Source organism: Salmo trutta, chromosome 35 (genome assembly GCF_901001165.1).
Source record: "Salmo trutta chromosome 35, fSalTru1.1, whole genome shotgun sequence".
Taxonomy (NCBI): domain Eukaryota; kingdom Metazoa; phylum Chordata; class Actinopteri; order Salmoniformes; family Salmonidae; genus Salmo; species Salmo trutta.
In genome coordinates, this window is record NC_042991.1 from 19,730,290 (window position 1) to 19,747,038 (window position 16,749).

The following is a 16,749-nucleotide window of genomic DNA, read 5'->3' on the forward strand; positions in this document are numbered from 1 at the left end:
GCACCGCCTAGTTAAATAAAGGTGAAATAAAAATAAAAATAGGTAGGAATGACCTAGCTACCAAGCCCAGGCAAACTCTTCTGCTTCCGTTACCAAAACCCCATCCACCGTGTTTGATTGGCAGGTCTAACACATCGAAAATGAAAACGCAAAGGAGCAATCAAGAAAGAAAATAGCAAAATGAAGCATAGCAATTGATTTATCGAATTTGATTGATCATTATAATTTTGACAGTCAACCCACACAGAGTATGGAAGGTAATTATCAATTCCAATTGATAATTAATTTTCTTTTTGTCACAATTTATGTGGTAACAAGAAGGAAATTAAATGGCATTTACATTTCGTTTTTAAGTGTAAGAGTGTTGCATTTCCAATTGAGTGTCGGCAGCTAAATGCTTCCATAAGTATCAACAAGGACTTACTACAAATTCTAGCTAGCTAGCAACAACATTAGTGCAGCTTGCTAGTTAGTTAACGTTTGCTATAGATAGCTACAGCAGACGTACGCCTGTAGAAAGCTACTGCCACCTTGTGGTCTGGAGTTTTTTAAGAGGCTGATCGGCGGTTGAACAGTGCTATCTGAACAACAAAAAGTTGACTGCCGACACTGAGCAAAACTGCTAAGTGCCTGTCAGCAGTCCGTACACGTTTTGTAGAACCGCAAGCAAAGTGGTATCAGAACAAAGTCATGCAGCCCTCAGTTATTCAGAGTGTGAATTAGATAAAAAAGGATGCTGGAAAAAAAAGGAAACCGCACACTGTTCTTGATAGTATCACTGATATTTAATAAGCTTACGTATCGGCCTAACGGCCTTCGTCAGAGCTTTTGTGAATTTTCTGAAAACAGCACCTCTATGTAGACCTAGCCCCACCCACATCCGTTCCACGTATGGAAAGGAGTTGGATGCAAAGGAAAAATAAATAAGTGCTACCAAACATAACAATATGCATTGCACAAATATTACAAAAGTGTATAGACAAGACGCACCAAACCCGTCCATAAAATCACAACGAGGACATAGCAAGTTTTCATTAATCATTGGGTACATCATACGAAAAAACGTGATGAAATGCCTGAAATGATGAAATGCCTATGTATGTTATGTTGTGAATTTGAAATATGTTCTTATTTAAGATTACTTTGTTTTTTCGTATGATGTACCCAATGATTAATGAAAACTTGCTATGTCCTCGTTGTGATTTTATGGACGGGTTCGGTGCGTCTTGTCTATACACTTTTGTAATATTTGTGCAATGCATATTGTTATGTTTGGTAGCACTTGTTTATTTTTCCTTTGCCTCCAACTCCTTTCCATACGTGGAACGGATGTGGGTGGGGCTAGGTCTACATAGAGGTGCTGTTTTCAGAAAATTCACAAAAGCTCTGACGAAGGCCGTTAGGCCGATACGTAAGCTTATTAAATATCAGTGATACTATCAAGAACAGTGTGCGGTTTCCTTTTTTTCCTTCATCCTGTTTCAACTGTTGCCATGCACCTGCAACAAGAAGGCTCAGATGTGCGAGTGCCTTTTGAATCTTGTAATACAAAAGGATGCTAAAAGGTGAGGAAAGTTGGGAAAGTTAGGATTAAATCTCTACTGATTTGTAGTCTTCTGTTGTGTTTAGATGGTTCAATGTAAATGTATTCCATTTAGATCTATTTTCTTATCAAAACCCAACTTCATAAAGATTAGCATGAGGGGTTTCTGGGAAAGAACCAACTAACTCTGCTTGAATTTCAAGCAATTCAGAAACTTTTGTAAAATCTCTACAATTTATTCACTCAAACTCATTCAAACTCAAAAATGTATTCACTCAAACTTACATATATCTAATGTAAAGATAATCCGCTACCATGAGTCATAGTAGGCTATCGTGAGCTTTAAGAGCTTGAAATACACTCCTATATATAAACAGACACATAAACAAGCTTATGAGTGTCAAGATAATAACTTATATCCAGCTTTGTTTACAGAGTTGGTAAAGTAGCAAAGCACAGCCCCCACACCATACGTGTGTGTGTGTGTATGTGTGTGTGTGTGTGTGTGTGTGTGTGTGTGTGTGTGTGTGTGTGTGTGTGTGTGTGTGTGTGTGTGTGTGTGTGTGTGTGTGTGTGTGTGTGTGTGTGTGTTGGTCCATAATGAGAATGGAGGGAATGTTTTGGTTTTATACAACAATCAAGTTGCTGCACCTGCTGGTAAAAATTGAATCTCTTTACATTCAATTATGTGGAAGAATGATGCACAACAACCCAGCACAACATGTGGAGTAGCTTATTCCCCCACAGAGGAGACACATAAACACTGATGGAGAGATAGAGAGGGAGGGGGAGGATTTTATTTGCCTAATGTATACCCTGCCTCTGAGTGTATTAAAACTAGAGATACTGTCACTACCAAACATCAGCTCAGACAGACATTGTTTTCAGGCTTCAGGGGGGAGAGGGGGGCTCTCTTTGTGATTTCGGGGTTAGAAATGTGACTGCTGATTTGTCTTCCTGCCCCCTCTCCTGCCACGTGTCACATTGTGAATTGTATTTTCTGTGTTTGTTTGTATAATTGATGAAGAGCTCTGAGAGGAACAGTAGCAGTACAGAACAGTGATGCGCTGTGAAACATGAGGTAGTGCTATCTGTTAGTTAGTAGGGTGTGATAGTGTTGTGTTTTAGCCATAGGAGTGACATGATCCCTAACTTAAGGGCTCAACCTCTCTCACACAAGGCTGGTTTACTAGCCCATAACGTTTTAACACCTCGGTTTCTCTCTAGCAGTATGAACTATGCTGGAGCAACACCTTGAGAGGATAGTCCTCAATTGGAACGGTATGCCAGTAAATTCTATTGTCCTCTTATTAGTCCTCTAAGGCCTACCACATAGATCACAGTGTAATTTGACCATTGAGGACCATCGTTAACGATGTCATTGGTCCCTCAAGTTATAGCCACTAAAGGGCCATTCGAATCCTACAGAGAGGTGTTGCTATGGCTCTCATGGGTGGAGACAGTGTGTCCATGGGCCTCCCTCGTGAAGGAGTATTTCACCTAATCACATCTGCCCAGAGAATAACCCATGTGCCCCCACTCCCTCACATTCGTTTAAATTTTCACTCTGTCCTTTTTTTTCCAGGTTCCTTCAATTACCAGATCTGTGGACCATGACAAAATATTGGCGCTCAGGCAGCAGACTCAGTTCCTCTGGGATGCTTATTTTTCTTCGGTAGCAAAAATAGTATTAACTACATTAGAGGTAAGCTCTCCCATTTATAGAACTGTTCATTTGAATCAAGAGTGGGTGGGAGCGGGTTGGGAGGATTGCAGGGCCAGACAGCCAGCAGCCAGGATAACGGATAGCCTTTTCTATAATGTGCACAAGTGGCCAGGATGAATTGATGGTGCCTGTACAACAGCGTTTCCCAAACAAGTTCTTAATTTCCCCTGGTTTGTTTTTTCTTATTCCTCCTGACAGCCTGGCTCTTACTTTGGGAGTGTTTTCACTATACTCTCTCTTCTGTCTCAGTCTCTGGGGGGAAACAGACACAAAGGGCTTTCATCAGGCTCTTCCCCAGAACAGACAGTCAGTCAGGACCTGCCATGATCAAAAGAGATTGCAGTGTAACAGTTTCCTCTGGCATCTTAAATGTCTAGAGACTCTCATGGACTAGAGTACATAGACAGGTAGCTGGGGGTTCCTTAAGCAAAACTCCCCCTTGTGCTATACTGCTACTGTTTATTGTTGTCACACCCCCAAATATAGTGTCCCCTCAGAGCAAAGTTAAAATAATTGTCATGTTTCCCCTGGAACAATCAGAAAACCACTTTTTATGGTCTGATGTGTGGAGAGGAAGCCACGGTATGAGGTGTTTTGGCCTGCAGGTATGAGAGGAAGGGTTCAGCAGGGTAACATCAGAACATTCTCATAGGCTCTCTGTTCACCCCTCTGTCTCACCATTTTGAGGGTTTTACTTTGGTCTGAGCTTTTCCATGGGTTTTTATATTAACACACTTTCACTTATTGTTGTATCACTGACCCATTCAGAAGCTACTCTGTTATGATAGTGTTGTGGGCTCTAATTTAGAACTCACTCAACAGACATTCCAACCTGTCACCCATATGTCTTTGTCCCTGAGGTTTTCATTTCACTTCTTCATTTTGAGGGTGACTGTGTTTAATTTCTCCACTCTCTGTCTTTACTCCCTTCCTCTGTCCATTCAATTTACCACTTCATAAAGGAAATAATGACAAGGAGGGTTGAGGAGTAGGGGGAAAAGAGAAAGTGAGGAGGATGTATTATAGGCATTCCGCCATGGTTCTTCAAAGGGAGCCACAGCAGCACTTTGTGATGAATTGCATTAGGGACGGGCGTTGGTTTTATGTGTTGCCGGGCAAACGACACCACCAGGTGCCTAGTCCAAATCCAACAGGGACAAAATTAGGCCCATCTCCATGGATATTTACCGTTGTGCAGATGTGGTAAATGCTTGGCGCTACCTGCCGACTGACAAAATGGGGGAAATTAGGCATTCTAAATAGCCCCGCAGTGGCACACACACACAGGGCTTTTGTGAGGTTGTCGATAAGTGCCCGCTAATTCCCCATATAGATCAAAAGGCACATCTCGTCTCAGTGTTGCTGGCACTGGACGGGCACATGGACTCTAAACTGTTATGATAATCACACTGAGGGTGGCCGTTTGAGGTGCGGGACAAACAGGCAGACGCACTGCTTCCCTCATAGCCAGATAAATCTGACCTGAATCTGTCAATAGGGTTTTCAGATACATTTGCCTACAATGCAGAACAAGTATCACATGATACTGTAGCAACTCCTGTAGAAGAGAAAATATTTTTTTTACTGTGGAGGTACTTTATCTTGAGCAACATAAATGAAGCTCATCACCTAGCAGGGAGTAAACAGTGTGGAGGGGTCGACCTACCGCCTCGTTTCTCTGAGGGGGTTGCTTGTTAAGGCCTCTCTCACAACCTCATTAGGACCCACAGTTCAAATGGAGGAAGCAGCCTGGAAAGCACCGGGCTCTGAGAGCAGCTGATGCAAGAGAGGTGACGTACCCATATGGAGGTCTCTTGCTGTGGATCCAAGAGCAGGGAGCTGGAGCCTTTCTACTTCATGACATGCAGTGAGGCAGGTGTATTGGAAAGAGCAATCAAAAGTAGATGGTTGATATGATATGAAATGACTGTCATTAATGTTAATGAATTTGATTGAGAGGTTGGTTTTGTGTCCATTGACTTAACTAATATCAGGACCCATAGGTGACCATCTTCATGTAAAATATCCTGTGCATCATCAGTGCATCACTCTTACTGCATGACCACTGCATGCAAAAAAACTCCTTACAGTCATTACTGTTCAATAGACTGTCAGTAGCACAGTCATCATACATAGCAACATGGGACAACGAGATACAGGTCCAATCTCCACAGTCAACATGCAAGGTAACAGTTGCACCTGGGTGAGTGGGCATCAGTCCCAGCTGACGGTGTGAGGTGTTATCTGCATCAGCAAGACGCTGCTCGACAACATGGCCACGTCTATCAGACCCAGCCTCTTGCACAGCGAGCAGCTTCTTTGTACTAATCCTCTCTCTCTCCTCCTCCTTCTCTCTGTGTTGTTTCTTTTTCTGCAGATAATCCAAGACAGAATAAATTCACACATATCCAGGAACAAATTGATGTGGAATTCGTTGCCTGGTGGACTGTACATTCTGCCTCAGTTCTCCACGGACGCTGCAGTGTTCCCCTTCTATTATTCCTCTCTGGGTGAGTTGCAGGTTGTTGATAACCTGGTATTATGTGTCTGTATAAGACTCCTCTCTGGGTGAGTTGCAGGCTGTTAATAACCTGGCATTATGTGTCTGTATAACTTCTATGCATGGGGAACTGTTGACACACAACCACAAGGAATCAGACCTCCGCTTTGGCCATCAGGTTTTTCAACTCCTTGACAGAGTCAAAACTAAATTCTTCATTCACAACCAGTTCATTGCGGAGGGCCTAATGTCAATGTGCGCTCTTCAACCTTTCCTCCATGCTATTTTATATACCCCAGTGCTACATATTAATACCCTCTGAGAAAATGTTGCTCATGCTAACCAACCACAGACATAAAGTCATGTTTGGGGGACCAAACAATGCACTTTACAACGGAAATTGTCTTGGATGTAACCTTGCAAACTGGTATATGTTATCCCATATCCTATCTGCAGTCCCATTAACTGCCAAGGGTCAAGTCCTCCCTAGTCAGTGATTAGTTGTCACTGAGATGGAACAGGGAACAGCATAAAGCCTAGAGCTGCAGCAGAGCAGTCAGTGTCTTGTGTATTTCCTCCGGCATTGAGCACCTTGGAGCTGTGCACTATGAACTGTGCTGCTGTCACAGTCCTGCGAGGAGCACTGGGATGAAACCATAACTCAGATAGATGCTTGTCTTTCTCTGAGGAGTTGTGTACAGGAGGAATGGGCAGTTTGCGTTATGCTTCCACATTTATACGTTTTTGCCGGTACTGGAGGAATAACGTTGTCAATGCCGGTAATAAACAGGCATATCAGTCTCACTTTCCATAATTCTGATAGCAGCAGAATTTTTTTGTTTTTTTCTTTGCATTGTAGGTCTATTTAAATTCTACTGACTTTAATTTACTGTTTTTAAGCTTTTATTTGTCTCTGTCAATTTCAAGTTGATGTTACAATATTTTGTTATTATGACAGCATCTGTCCCGAATCCTATTTTCTCCTCTGAGAAGTGGAAAAGAAGAAAAGATAGCAATGTTGGGCTCCACTTCTGGTGGATCTTGATGACTGAGTATACCACCTCAAAATCACAAATTGGATTTCCAACTTGTTTAGTAGAGAGTCCAGCTCCTTTGGTACCTCCTATCATGTGCTTCACAATCCTCTTTTGACTGTGTTTAAAGCTACTGGGAATGTATGAAGAGATGCCAAAGCAGTGGATAAGAATGAGAAGGTCCATTTACTGTAGAAACTGTTTGAATGTTCCCTGATGAAACTTTGCTTGTTATCCACAGTCATCGCCATTTGAGTTCGAATTTTTACTCATGAGATGTAACGTCTCAACTGAATTTTGTTTGAGCTGTCAATAAATCTCAATCTATAGCTTCATTATAGCTTTTTACATGAGGAAATTATACATTGTCTAAATCCTCGGATTAGATATGCAGGGTACACAAAATTACGTGAATTATCGGACCGCTGCATGTGCAGTTCCACACAGTCTTCTCCCATTGTGTAATGCTGATTCGGCAGTGTATAGAAGGACTATCTCCAGGATGCTGCTAGAAGAGGGGTGATTTGTTTACCACCACCTCGTGTGAAAAAGCGTTAACACTTGCCCTCGTCTCGTCACCTCACCTCTTCACTTCTCTGGCACCTCTATTTATTTTTAAGGTTACCAGCTAGATTTCCTCGAGGCTTCAGGACACCCTAAGAGCTTTCTCTTCTGCCGTCCTATCACTATCATTGATCCAGCCTGGCTTTCTGTTTTGGTCCGGAAAACCCTCCAACTTGCCTCGTTTGCTGAGCATGATTGTTCCGGTTCATTGCAATCGGTGTTTTTTTTTCTTCTCCATTACCATAGTACAGTTTGACTTCGTTCTGTCAATATTAATGAGGTCTAGTTTCTGAGCGTGTTTCAGATCACACTGAACCTTTCTAATGACAGGTTCTAGAGCTCCTTCACTAAGGCCAGTAACAAGCATAAAGGCTAATAACCAACATGACACCCCGCTTCACTAGGCCTACAGTAAGGTATCCTGCAAAGGGCAGTCTCTCAAGATACGAGGGGCCATTATACAAGGCTCTTTTTTACAAATGTGGGACTAACAGCCTACTCTTCGACAGCTGTTGGTGTGTTCTGAAGGAAACAGTAATATTGGATCAATGCTTAACATACCTTGTTGAAATTGAAAATATATTTCCCCTGTCTTAACAACAGTTGAAGAAATGACTTTGATCACAGTTATTTCAATGAAAGTCATTTGAACAAAATGTTTTTGCCAGTTCTGCTTGGTACATTTGCAGTTTAGTGTTTGATTCGAACGTTTGTTTGAAGTGCACTTAAAATTGCTGCCAGAAATGACTGTGGGGTTTCCCAGAGGAAACATCTTTTCTACAAAAGTGTTGCCAGAGTAAAATACTTTAAGGCTTAAGGGATTTTGATGGCCGGATGAGAATGATATATTTTATATATACACTGCTCAAAAAAATAAAGGGAACACTTAAACAACACAATGTAACTCCAAGTCAATCACACTTCTGTGAAATCAAACTGTCCACTTAGGAAGCAACACTGATTGACAATAAATTTCACATGCTGTTGTGCAAATGGAATAGACAACAGGTGGAAATTATAGGCAATTAGCAAGACACCCCCAATAAAGGAGTGGTTCTGCAGGTGGGGACCACAGACCACTTCTCAGTTCCTATGCTTCCTGGCTGATGTTTTGGTCACTTTTGAATGGTGGTGGTGCTTTCACTCTAGTGGTAGCATGAGACAGAGTCTACAACCCACACAAGTGGCTCAGGTAGTGCAGCTCATCCAGGATGGCACATCAATGCGAGCTGTGGCAAGAAGGTTTGCTGTGTCTGTCAGCGTAGTGTCCAGAGCATGGAGGCGCTACCAGGAGACAGGCCAGTACATCAGGAGACGTGGAGGAGGCCGTAGGAGGGCAACAACCCAGCAGCAGGACCGCTACCTCCGCCTTTGTGCAAGGAGGAGCAGGAGAAGCACTGCCAGAGCCCTGCAAAATGACCTCCAGCAGGCCACAAATGTGCATGTGTCTGGTCAAACGGTCAGAAACAGACTCCATGAGGGTGGTATGAGGGCCCGACGTCCACAGGTGGGGGTTGTGCTTACAGCCCAACACCGTGCAGGTGTTTGGCATTTGCCAAAGAACACCAAGACTGGCAAATTCGCCACTGGCGCCCTGTGCTCTTCACAGATGAAAGCATGTTCACACTGAGCACGTGACAGACGTGACAGAGTCTGGAGATGCCGTGGAGAACGTTCTGCTGCCTGCAACATCCTCCAGCATGACCGGTTTGGCGGTGGGTCAGTCATGGTGTGGGGTGGCATTTCTTTGGGGGGCCGCACAGCCCTCCATATGCTTGCCAGAGGTAGCCTGACTGCCATTAGGTACCGAGATGAGATCCTCAGACCCCTTGTGAGACCATATGCTGGTGCGGTTGGCCCTGGGTTCCTCCTAATGCAAGACAATGCTAGACCTCATGTGGCTGGAGTGTGTCAGCAGTTCCTGCAAGAGGAAGGAATTGATGCTATGGACTGGCCCGCCCGTTCCCCAGACCTGAATCCAATTGAGCACATCTGGGACATCATGTCTCGCTCCATCCACCAACGCCACGTTGCACCACAGACTGTCAGGAGCATGCCCAGGCGTTGTAGGGAGGTCATACAGGCACGTGGAAGCCACACACACTACTGAGCCTCATTTTGACTTGTTTTAAGGACATTACATCAAAGTTGGATCAGCCTGTAGTGTGGTTTTCCACTTTACTTTTGAGTGTGACTCCAAATCCAGACCTCCATGGGTTGATAAATTGGATTTCCATTGATTCTTTTTGTGTGATTTTGTTGTCAGCACATTCAACTATGTAAAGAAAAAAGTATTTAATAAGATTACTTCTTTCATTCAGATCTAGGATGTGTTGTTTAAGTGTTCCCTTTATTTTTTTGAGCAGTATATTTAACTAGGCAAGTCATTTAAGAACAAATTCTTATTTTACAATAACGACCTACCCCGGCCAAACCCTCCCCTAATAACCCGGACGACTCTGGGCCAATTGTACGCCGCCCTATGGGACTCGTGTGGTCCTAATGCAATACTGAGTCCCTCCTTTGAAGATGATCGGCAGAGATTTTCTACAGATTTCTTTGCTTATGCAACAATGTCTGCAAAGAACAAACCTATTCAGGTAAATGTTATGCTCACCAAATGGAGACATACAAACAGCCCGCACAAGTTTGCTATCACGTCCCACATCAAGAAGGCATCGTTGTGTGATCAGGATCCAAAATCGGACTTCTAGAGGCACCACACAGCATCAGGGTAAATCCATAAATAGAGCCCAGTACACCAGAGAGGTCAGCGAGTCCACAGCCCTGTGTCAGAGAGATTGATAGGGATGCTGTAAGTACACTGGGTGTCCATTTATGCGTGATGAGGTGGATGGATTGGAGAGTCCAGTCTGTCCCTTCTGAAGGTGTGTGTCAGAAAGGTTAATGTCTTGAGGTGCGTGTGTGTTAAGTTGTGTCTGAAGGTGTGTATTAAGGTTTATGTCTCTCTGTGTGGTTGCAGGTAAGATCCCGTCCCAGGAGTTCACTGCTGTTATCCAGGCCGTAACTCCTCTCCAATCTCAGCTGCAGCCCATAGTCAAGCTCGTCATCGCTGTTGCCAAATCCAAGTTCTGTGCACAGGTGAGAGCTCAGACCTATGACCCGTGAGCTAAGGCGAAACAGCAGGGATGCAGACCATTCATTTTTATACTGTAACTCGAAGTCAGTGGAAGTTTATCTTATGTGATATAGCATAAAGCTTTACAGATATACGGCATGTCATGTCTCCCCATGCTATATTTACGGGTGTGCTATATGGCCAATATACCACGGCTAAGGGCTGTTCTTAGGATACCTGGATATAGCCCTTAGCCGTGGTATATTGGCCATATAACACAAACCCCGAGGTGCTTTATTGCAAATTATAAACTGGTTACCAATGTAATTAGAAGAGTAAAAGGAAATGTTATGTCATACCCATGTTATACGGTCTGATATACCACAGCTTTCAGCCAATCAGCATTCAGGGCTCGAACCACCCAGTTTATTATGAACAGACTTATTTTCGCTATATATCCGCTGCTAAAAAAACAATGGCTGGGGTTGGTGCTCTTTTGAATTGAGATTTTATTGAATTGTTTCGTTTGCAGATAATTGTGCTGTGGAATTGTGACAAGCCTTTACCTCCGAAGAGCAAGTGGCCCTCCACCACCGTGCCTATCACTGTCATTGAGGGAGAGAGAAAGGTACAAGATTTCCTAGTTATGCGGGCGTTAAGATTACATGTTTTGCTATCGATTTGAATGTGTTTTATTGAGTCTTAATCATTGAAGGAATGAGCATGGTTGTTGAAGACACCAATACATTTCTTTGAAGTTCAAAAAATATTGCTATCAGGTTGTAAATCACAACTGGCCTGGTACATTGTTTGCTGCCTCCACTCAATCAGGATGCACTGTTTCAGTTTCAGTTTATATTTTTGAAAAAACCCCAGACAAATGTAACTAAGGCTGGGAATGTCAATTCAATCAAACCAGCAAGGACAATGATCACAAGTCAGTCATAACGTGGCTAATAGGCTAGCGTATCTATTTATGTACCTTTTTATTTAGCAGGGTAAAAACACTGAGCCTAACGTTGGCTGGCTAGCTAGCTGCTGGGAGGGTGTCATGTTATTTTTCGGTGGCTACAACTAGAGGCAGGTGTCATTTGGCTAGCTAGCAAAAAATATGAATCGCTGTCACGTCCTGACCAGCAGAGGGAGGTATTGTATTAGTTTTGGTCAGGACGTGGCAGGGTTTTTGTGTGTTAAATGTTGTGTTGGTGATTAGGACTCCCAATTGAAGGCAGGTGTGTTGAGTTGCCTTTGATTGGGAGTCCTATATAGGAGTGTGTGTTTTTCTTTGGGGTTGTGGGTAGTTGTTTTTGCACTGCGTTTGTATAGCCTGCAAAACTGGTGCTGTCTTGTTTTTTTGTTTTTTCCTGTGGATGCCTTACTTGAGTTGATTAAAACTATGAGTATCCACATTCCCGCTGCGCCTTGGTCCATTTCTGAAGACAACTGTTACAGAACTACCCACCACCAAAGGACCAAGCAGCGGAAGAGGAGGAAGCCACAGGAGAACAGTGTGGATGGATGGACTTGGCAGGATGAGCGAAGATTCTGGGAGGACAAGTTAAGGGAGCTAAGGGAACCCGAGAGGCAGCCCCAATAAAAAAAAATGTTTTTGGGGGGCACAAGGGCTGTTTGGCGGGGCAAGATTGGAGCCCCAGGCCAGCTCCCCGTACCCTTGTAGGGCAGAGACAGACTGGACAGGTCCCGTGCTTTGGGGTTGGGGCTGTGGTGAGGCCTGGGATTTTCAGGCCGGTAGGCACAGTACCAGCGCCCCGCATGTGCCAGGGCGAGGTGAGCATCGAGCCGGAAGGGGTGATGCCAACCCTGCGCTCAAGACCGCCAGTGCGCCTCTACGGTCCGGTGTTTCCCGCGATACGCACTAGCATGGAGGTGCGTGTCTCCAGGCTGGCACGTCCAGTACCAGCCCCACGCATCAGGCGTCTAGTGCGTCAGCCCAGCCTCGCCAGTCAAGAGTCACCAGAGCTGCCCGCCAGTCAAGAGTCACCAGAGCTGCCCACCAGTCAAGAGTCACCAGAGCTGCCCGCCAGTCAAGAGTCACCAGAGCTGCCCGCCAGTCAAGAGTCACCAGAGCTGCCCGCCAGTCACGAGTCGCCAGAGCTGCCCGCCAGTCAAGAGTCGCCAGAGCTGTCCGCCAGTCAAGAGTCGCCAGAGCTGTCCGCCAGTCATGAGTCGCCAGAGCTGTCCGCCAGTCATGAGTCGCCAGAGCTGTCCGCCAGTCATGAGTCGCCAGAGCTGTCCGCCAGTCATGAGTCGCCAGAGCCGTCCGCCAGTCAGGAGCTGCCAGAGCCGCCCGCTAGTCAGGAGCTGCCAGAGCGGCCCGCTAGTCAGGAGCTGCCAGAGTGGCCCGTCTGCCTCGGAGCAGCCAGAGTGGCCCGTCTGCCCGGAGCTGCCAGAGTGGCCCGACTGCCCGGAGCTGCCAGAGTGGCCCGACTGCCCGGGTCTGCCAGAGTGGCCCGACTGCGCAGGTCTGCCAGAGTGGCCCGACTGCCCGGGTCTGCCAGAGTGGCCCGACTGCCCGGATCTGCCAGGGTGCCCCGTCTGTCCTCCGGCCCAGCCCGAGTGGCCCGCCTGTCCTCCGGCCCAGCCCGAGTGGCCCGCCTGTCCTCCGGCCCAGCCCGAGTGGCCCGCCTATCCTCCGGCCTAGCCCGAGTGGCCAGCCTGTCCTCCGGCCCAGCCCGAGTGGCCCTCCTGTCCTCCGGCCCAGCCCGAGTGGCCCTCCTGTCCTCCGGCCCAGCCCGAGTGGCCCGCCTGTCCTCCGGCCCAGCCAGAGTGGTCCATCTGCCAGGGTCAGCCCGAGTGGCCCGTCTGCCTGGCGCAGCTATCGGCTCCACCGAAGTGGGCGACGCCAAAGGTGGAGCGAGGTCCACGTCCTGCACCTGAGCCACCTCCAGGATAGGTGGGTTGGGGAGGGAGAGTGTAGCACAGTGCCGTCGTTGACGGCAGCCACCCTCCCTTCCCTCCCTTATTGTTTAGGGGTTATTGTTTATTGGTTCTGTTGGGTATTGGGGATTTTTTTGTTTTCTTTTTTTTAGGTGCATTCCGGGGTCTGCACCTTGAGGTGGGGGGGTACTGTCACGTCCTGACCAGCAGAGGGAGGTATTGTATTAGTTTTGGTCAGGACGTGGCAGGGTTTTGGGGTGTTAAGTGTTGTGTTGGTGATTAGGACTCCCAATTGAAGGCAGGTGTGTTGAGTTGCCTTTGATTGGGAGTCCTATAGAGTGTGTGTTTTTCTTTGGGGTTGTGGGTAGTTGTTTTTGCACTGCGTTTGTATAGCCTGCAAAACTGGTGCTGTCTTGTTTTTTTGTTTTTTCCTGTGGATGCCTTACTTGAGTTGATTAAAACTATGAGTATCCACATTCCCGCTGCGCCTTGGTCCATTTCTGAAGACAACTGTTACAATCGCTATGCTGAAATAGAACGACTATTATCCACTTCATAAGTTCATAAATTGAATGTGGCTATCAACTCCGTTTTCAGAGCACTCTCGTCTGAGTGTGCCAGAGCGCAGAAAAGCTGATGAATTTATGACACCCGCTGAATATGACTGGTGTCAGTAAACGTAGGCAAAAAACGGAAGATAGTTACGAACGCTCTAGATAACATGTAAACAGCCTAACCAGCTCTGCTAGGGCGAGTAAAATGGTCAGAGGTGTTCTCTCATTTGTGTCTGGAAGTAGCTAGCAAGCTAGCCAACTTTAGCCAGTTAGCTTGGGTGATTGACTGCAAAATGCTCTGAATTTATAAACAGATAATCTGACAGCACTCTGAATTTATGAACAACCCAGAGTGCACTCTGACACACTGGAGGCAATTTATGAATGCACCCTGAGCTAGTTGTCAATTAAATATTTTTGGCATTGATCAAATGGGTGGGCAGGCAGGCAATTTCCCATTCAGTTGTAAAAATGTGGGTTGGGACCAGCATGCATTGGCAGGCAAGCTGCAGAAGGACAAGCAGGCTACTATTCTCCATCGTTTATCAGTGCAACTAGTTGAAAAAGTTTGAAAGGGTTTATCTAATTTTCCCTCATTAGATTTTAGCTCATCTCGCTCTGGCTAGCATTAGTTGTTGATTATGTTGTTGTTGATGTGCATAACTGAGGGATCTGCATAACTGTGCATAACTTTCATGGTGGTTTCATCAAAATTAAATCTAGAATCGGCTTCCTATTTCGCAACAAAGCCTCCTTCACTCACGCCGCCAAACATACCCTCGTCGTGTCTTTGGCATCATTAAACTGAACACTTATTTGTAGTTTATCAAATCAATTCTCTGTAATTATTATTACGTGATTAACTAATCAGGTAGATGTAATTAACTAGGAAGTCGGGGCACCAAGGAAAATATTCAGATTACAAAGATATAATTTTCCTAATATAACTTTCAGATATTTTAATACCTCACGTTAGTCTCATTCCAAACGTCGTAAATTGTTGGTTATCTGCACGAACCCAATCCTCAAGATGAGTCATCCATACATCAATTGTCTTAAACCATTTATTTACTAACTAAATAATCACAGAAATGCACAAACAAACAGTAGATATAGTTACAAGGAAATGATAGCGGATGTGCCCTAGTGGGCTAAACCGGCATCGCGGCTTGGTGGACAAAAGGGAAGTGGGGGTCGACTGAGATAAAAACTGACTGACTGACACTACAAAGTTGATAATTATAACAATTGAAATGCTAATCCTTTGCACATGAACACTCACTCGTAATTGCAATCAATATATATATTTACGCTCAGTGAGTCGTCCTAATCTCTTTTGGAAAGTTAGTTTCTGTTGGAGAGTTTGTCCGCCCTCTCTCTCTCTCTCTCTCTCTCTCTCTGCCGTGGTAAGAATTGATAGTTCAGAGTAACATTCAGCAATGTCGTTATAGAATAGATGTTTCCGCGGTTGTCGGTCTTCGCGTTCAATGATACCGAATTCCTAGCTGCAGACTAGTAATTAGTATCAAAGATTTGTTCTTATTCTGTCGGTTCGATAGTCTCAGAGTTAACCCCTGTGCGGCCTCCGTCCCGTATGCGGGATGGACATCCAGCGAAAAATCCTATCGCCATTAGCATAACAAAATGTAATTTTAAAAAAAATTCCATTTTTTTTTCAAATTATATCGTTTTATAGATACACCTCTCCTGAATCTAACCACGTTGTCCGATTTCAAAAAGGCTTTACAGCAAAAGCAAAACATTAGATTATGTTAGAGGAGTATATCGTAAAAGTAGCCACATAGCCATTTTCCGACCAACCACATGCATCACAAGTAACCAAAAAACAGCTAAATGCAGCACTAACCTTTTACAAACTTCATCAGATGACACACCTAGGACATCATGTTACACAATGCATGCATTCTTTTGTTCGATAAAGTTCATATTTATATATAAAAACAGCATTTTACATCGGCACGTAACGTTGACTAACTATTTTCCCTCAAATGCATCCGGTGAAACAGTGCTACAATTTTCTAAATTACTATTCGAAAACATTTTTAAAATGTAATATTGTCATTCTAAGATTTATAGATGAATATCTCTTGAAAGCACCTGTAATGCCAGATTTAAAAATAACTTTACTGGGTAATCACACTTTGTGATAAAAGGGGATGCGATACTCAGAACAATAGGCTAGCAATAGCAATAGGCTAGCCATCTTGGAACAATCGCATATCAAATCTAGTCTTGTATACTATTGTCAATAATCCCTTACCTTTGATTATCTTCATCCTTAGGCACTTCCAGGAATCCCAGGTCCACAACAAATCTATTTTCGTTCGAAAAAGTTCATCCTTTATGTTCCATTAGCTTGTTGTTGTTAGCGCATTCTGAAGGCTGAACCAAAAGTTCCGACGTGCGCGGGGCTACTCTTTCAACAAAATGCATTTTTTTCTTATTTAGGTTCGTTCAAACATGTCAAACGTTGTATAACATAAATCTGTAGGGCCTTTTTCAACGAGAGCTCCAATAAGATTCGAGGGGGACGATTGCATTGTGTTTCAAAACGTTTCGAAAGGGGAGGGTAACCAGGGGCGCCGGCGTCATAATGGTGATGGCCCTCTCCGTGTGACCACGTTCCACAGCGTGTCATTGTGTCAGTTTTCACAGTAGGAGACTCAAATCACTTTGTAAAGACTGGGGACATCTAGTGGAAGCAATAGGAAGTGCTCAATGAATCATAGCTCACGGTGTGATTAATAGGCAACGTGATGAAGTTGAGTTCGCAATTCAGAATTCCACTTCCTGTTTCGATCTGTCTCGGGTTTTGACTGCCATATGAGTT

At 44.7% G+C, this 16,749-nt stretch overlaps 1 protein-coding gene across 2 annotated transcripts in view; it reads left to right on the forward strand.

Moving 5' to 3' along the window:
* The window catches only part of LOC115174806 (exostosin-1), a 307,505-nt gene that overhangs the window by 269,169 nt on the left and 21,587 nt on the right, over positions 1–16,749 (forward strand). The window contains exons 5-8 of one of the 2 annotated variants that reach the window (XM_029733720.1): positions 3,129–3,248; positions 5,647–5,779; positions 10,351–10,469; positions 10,979–11,074. In XM_029733720.1, coding sequence (XP_029589580.1) covers positions 3,129–3,248; positions 5,647–5,779; positions 10,351–10,469; positions 10,979–11,074 — 468 coding nt within the window. The remainder of the gene's footprint in view (positions 1–3,128; positions 3,249–5,646; positions 5,780–10,350; positions 10,470–10,978; positions 11,075–16,749) is intronic. The other variant, XM_029733721.1, reaches the window with a different exon arrangement.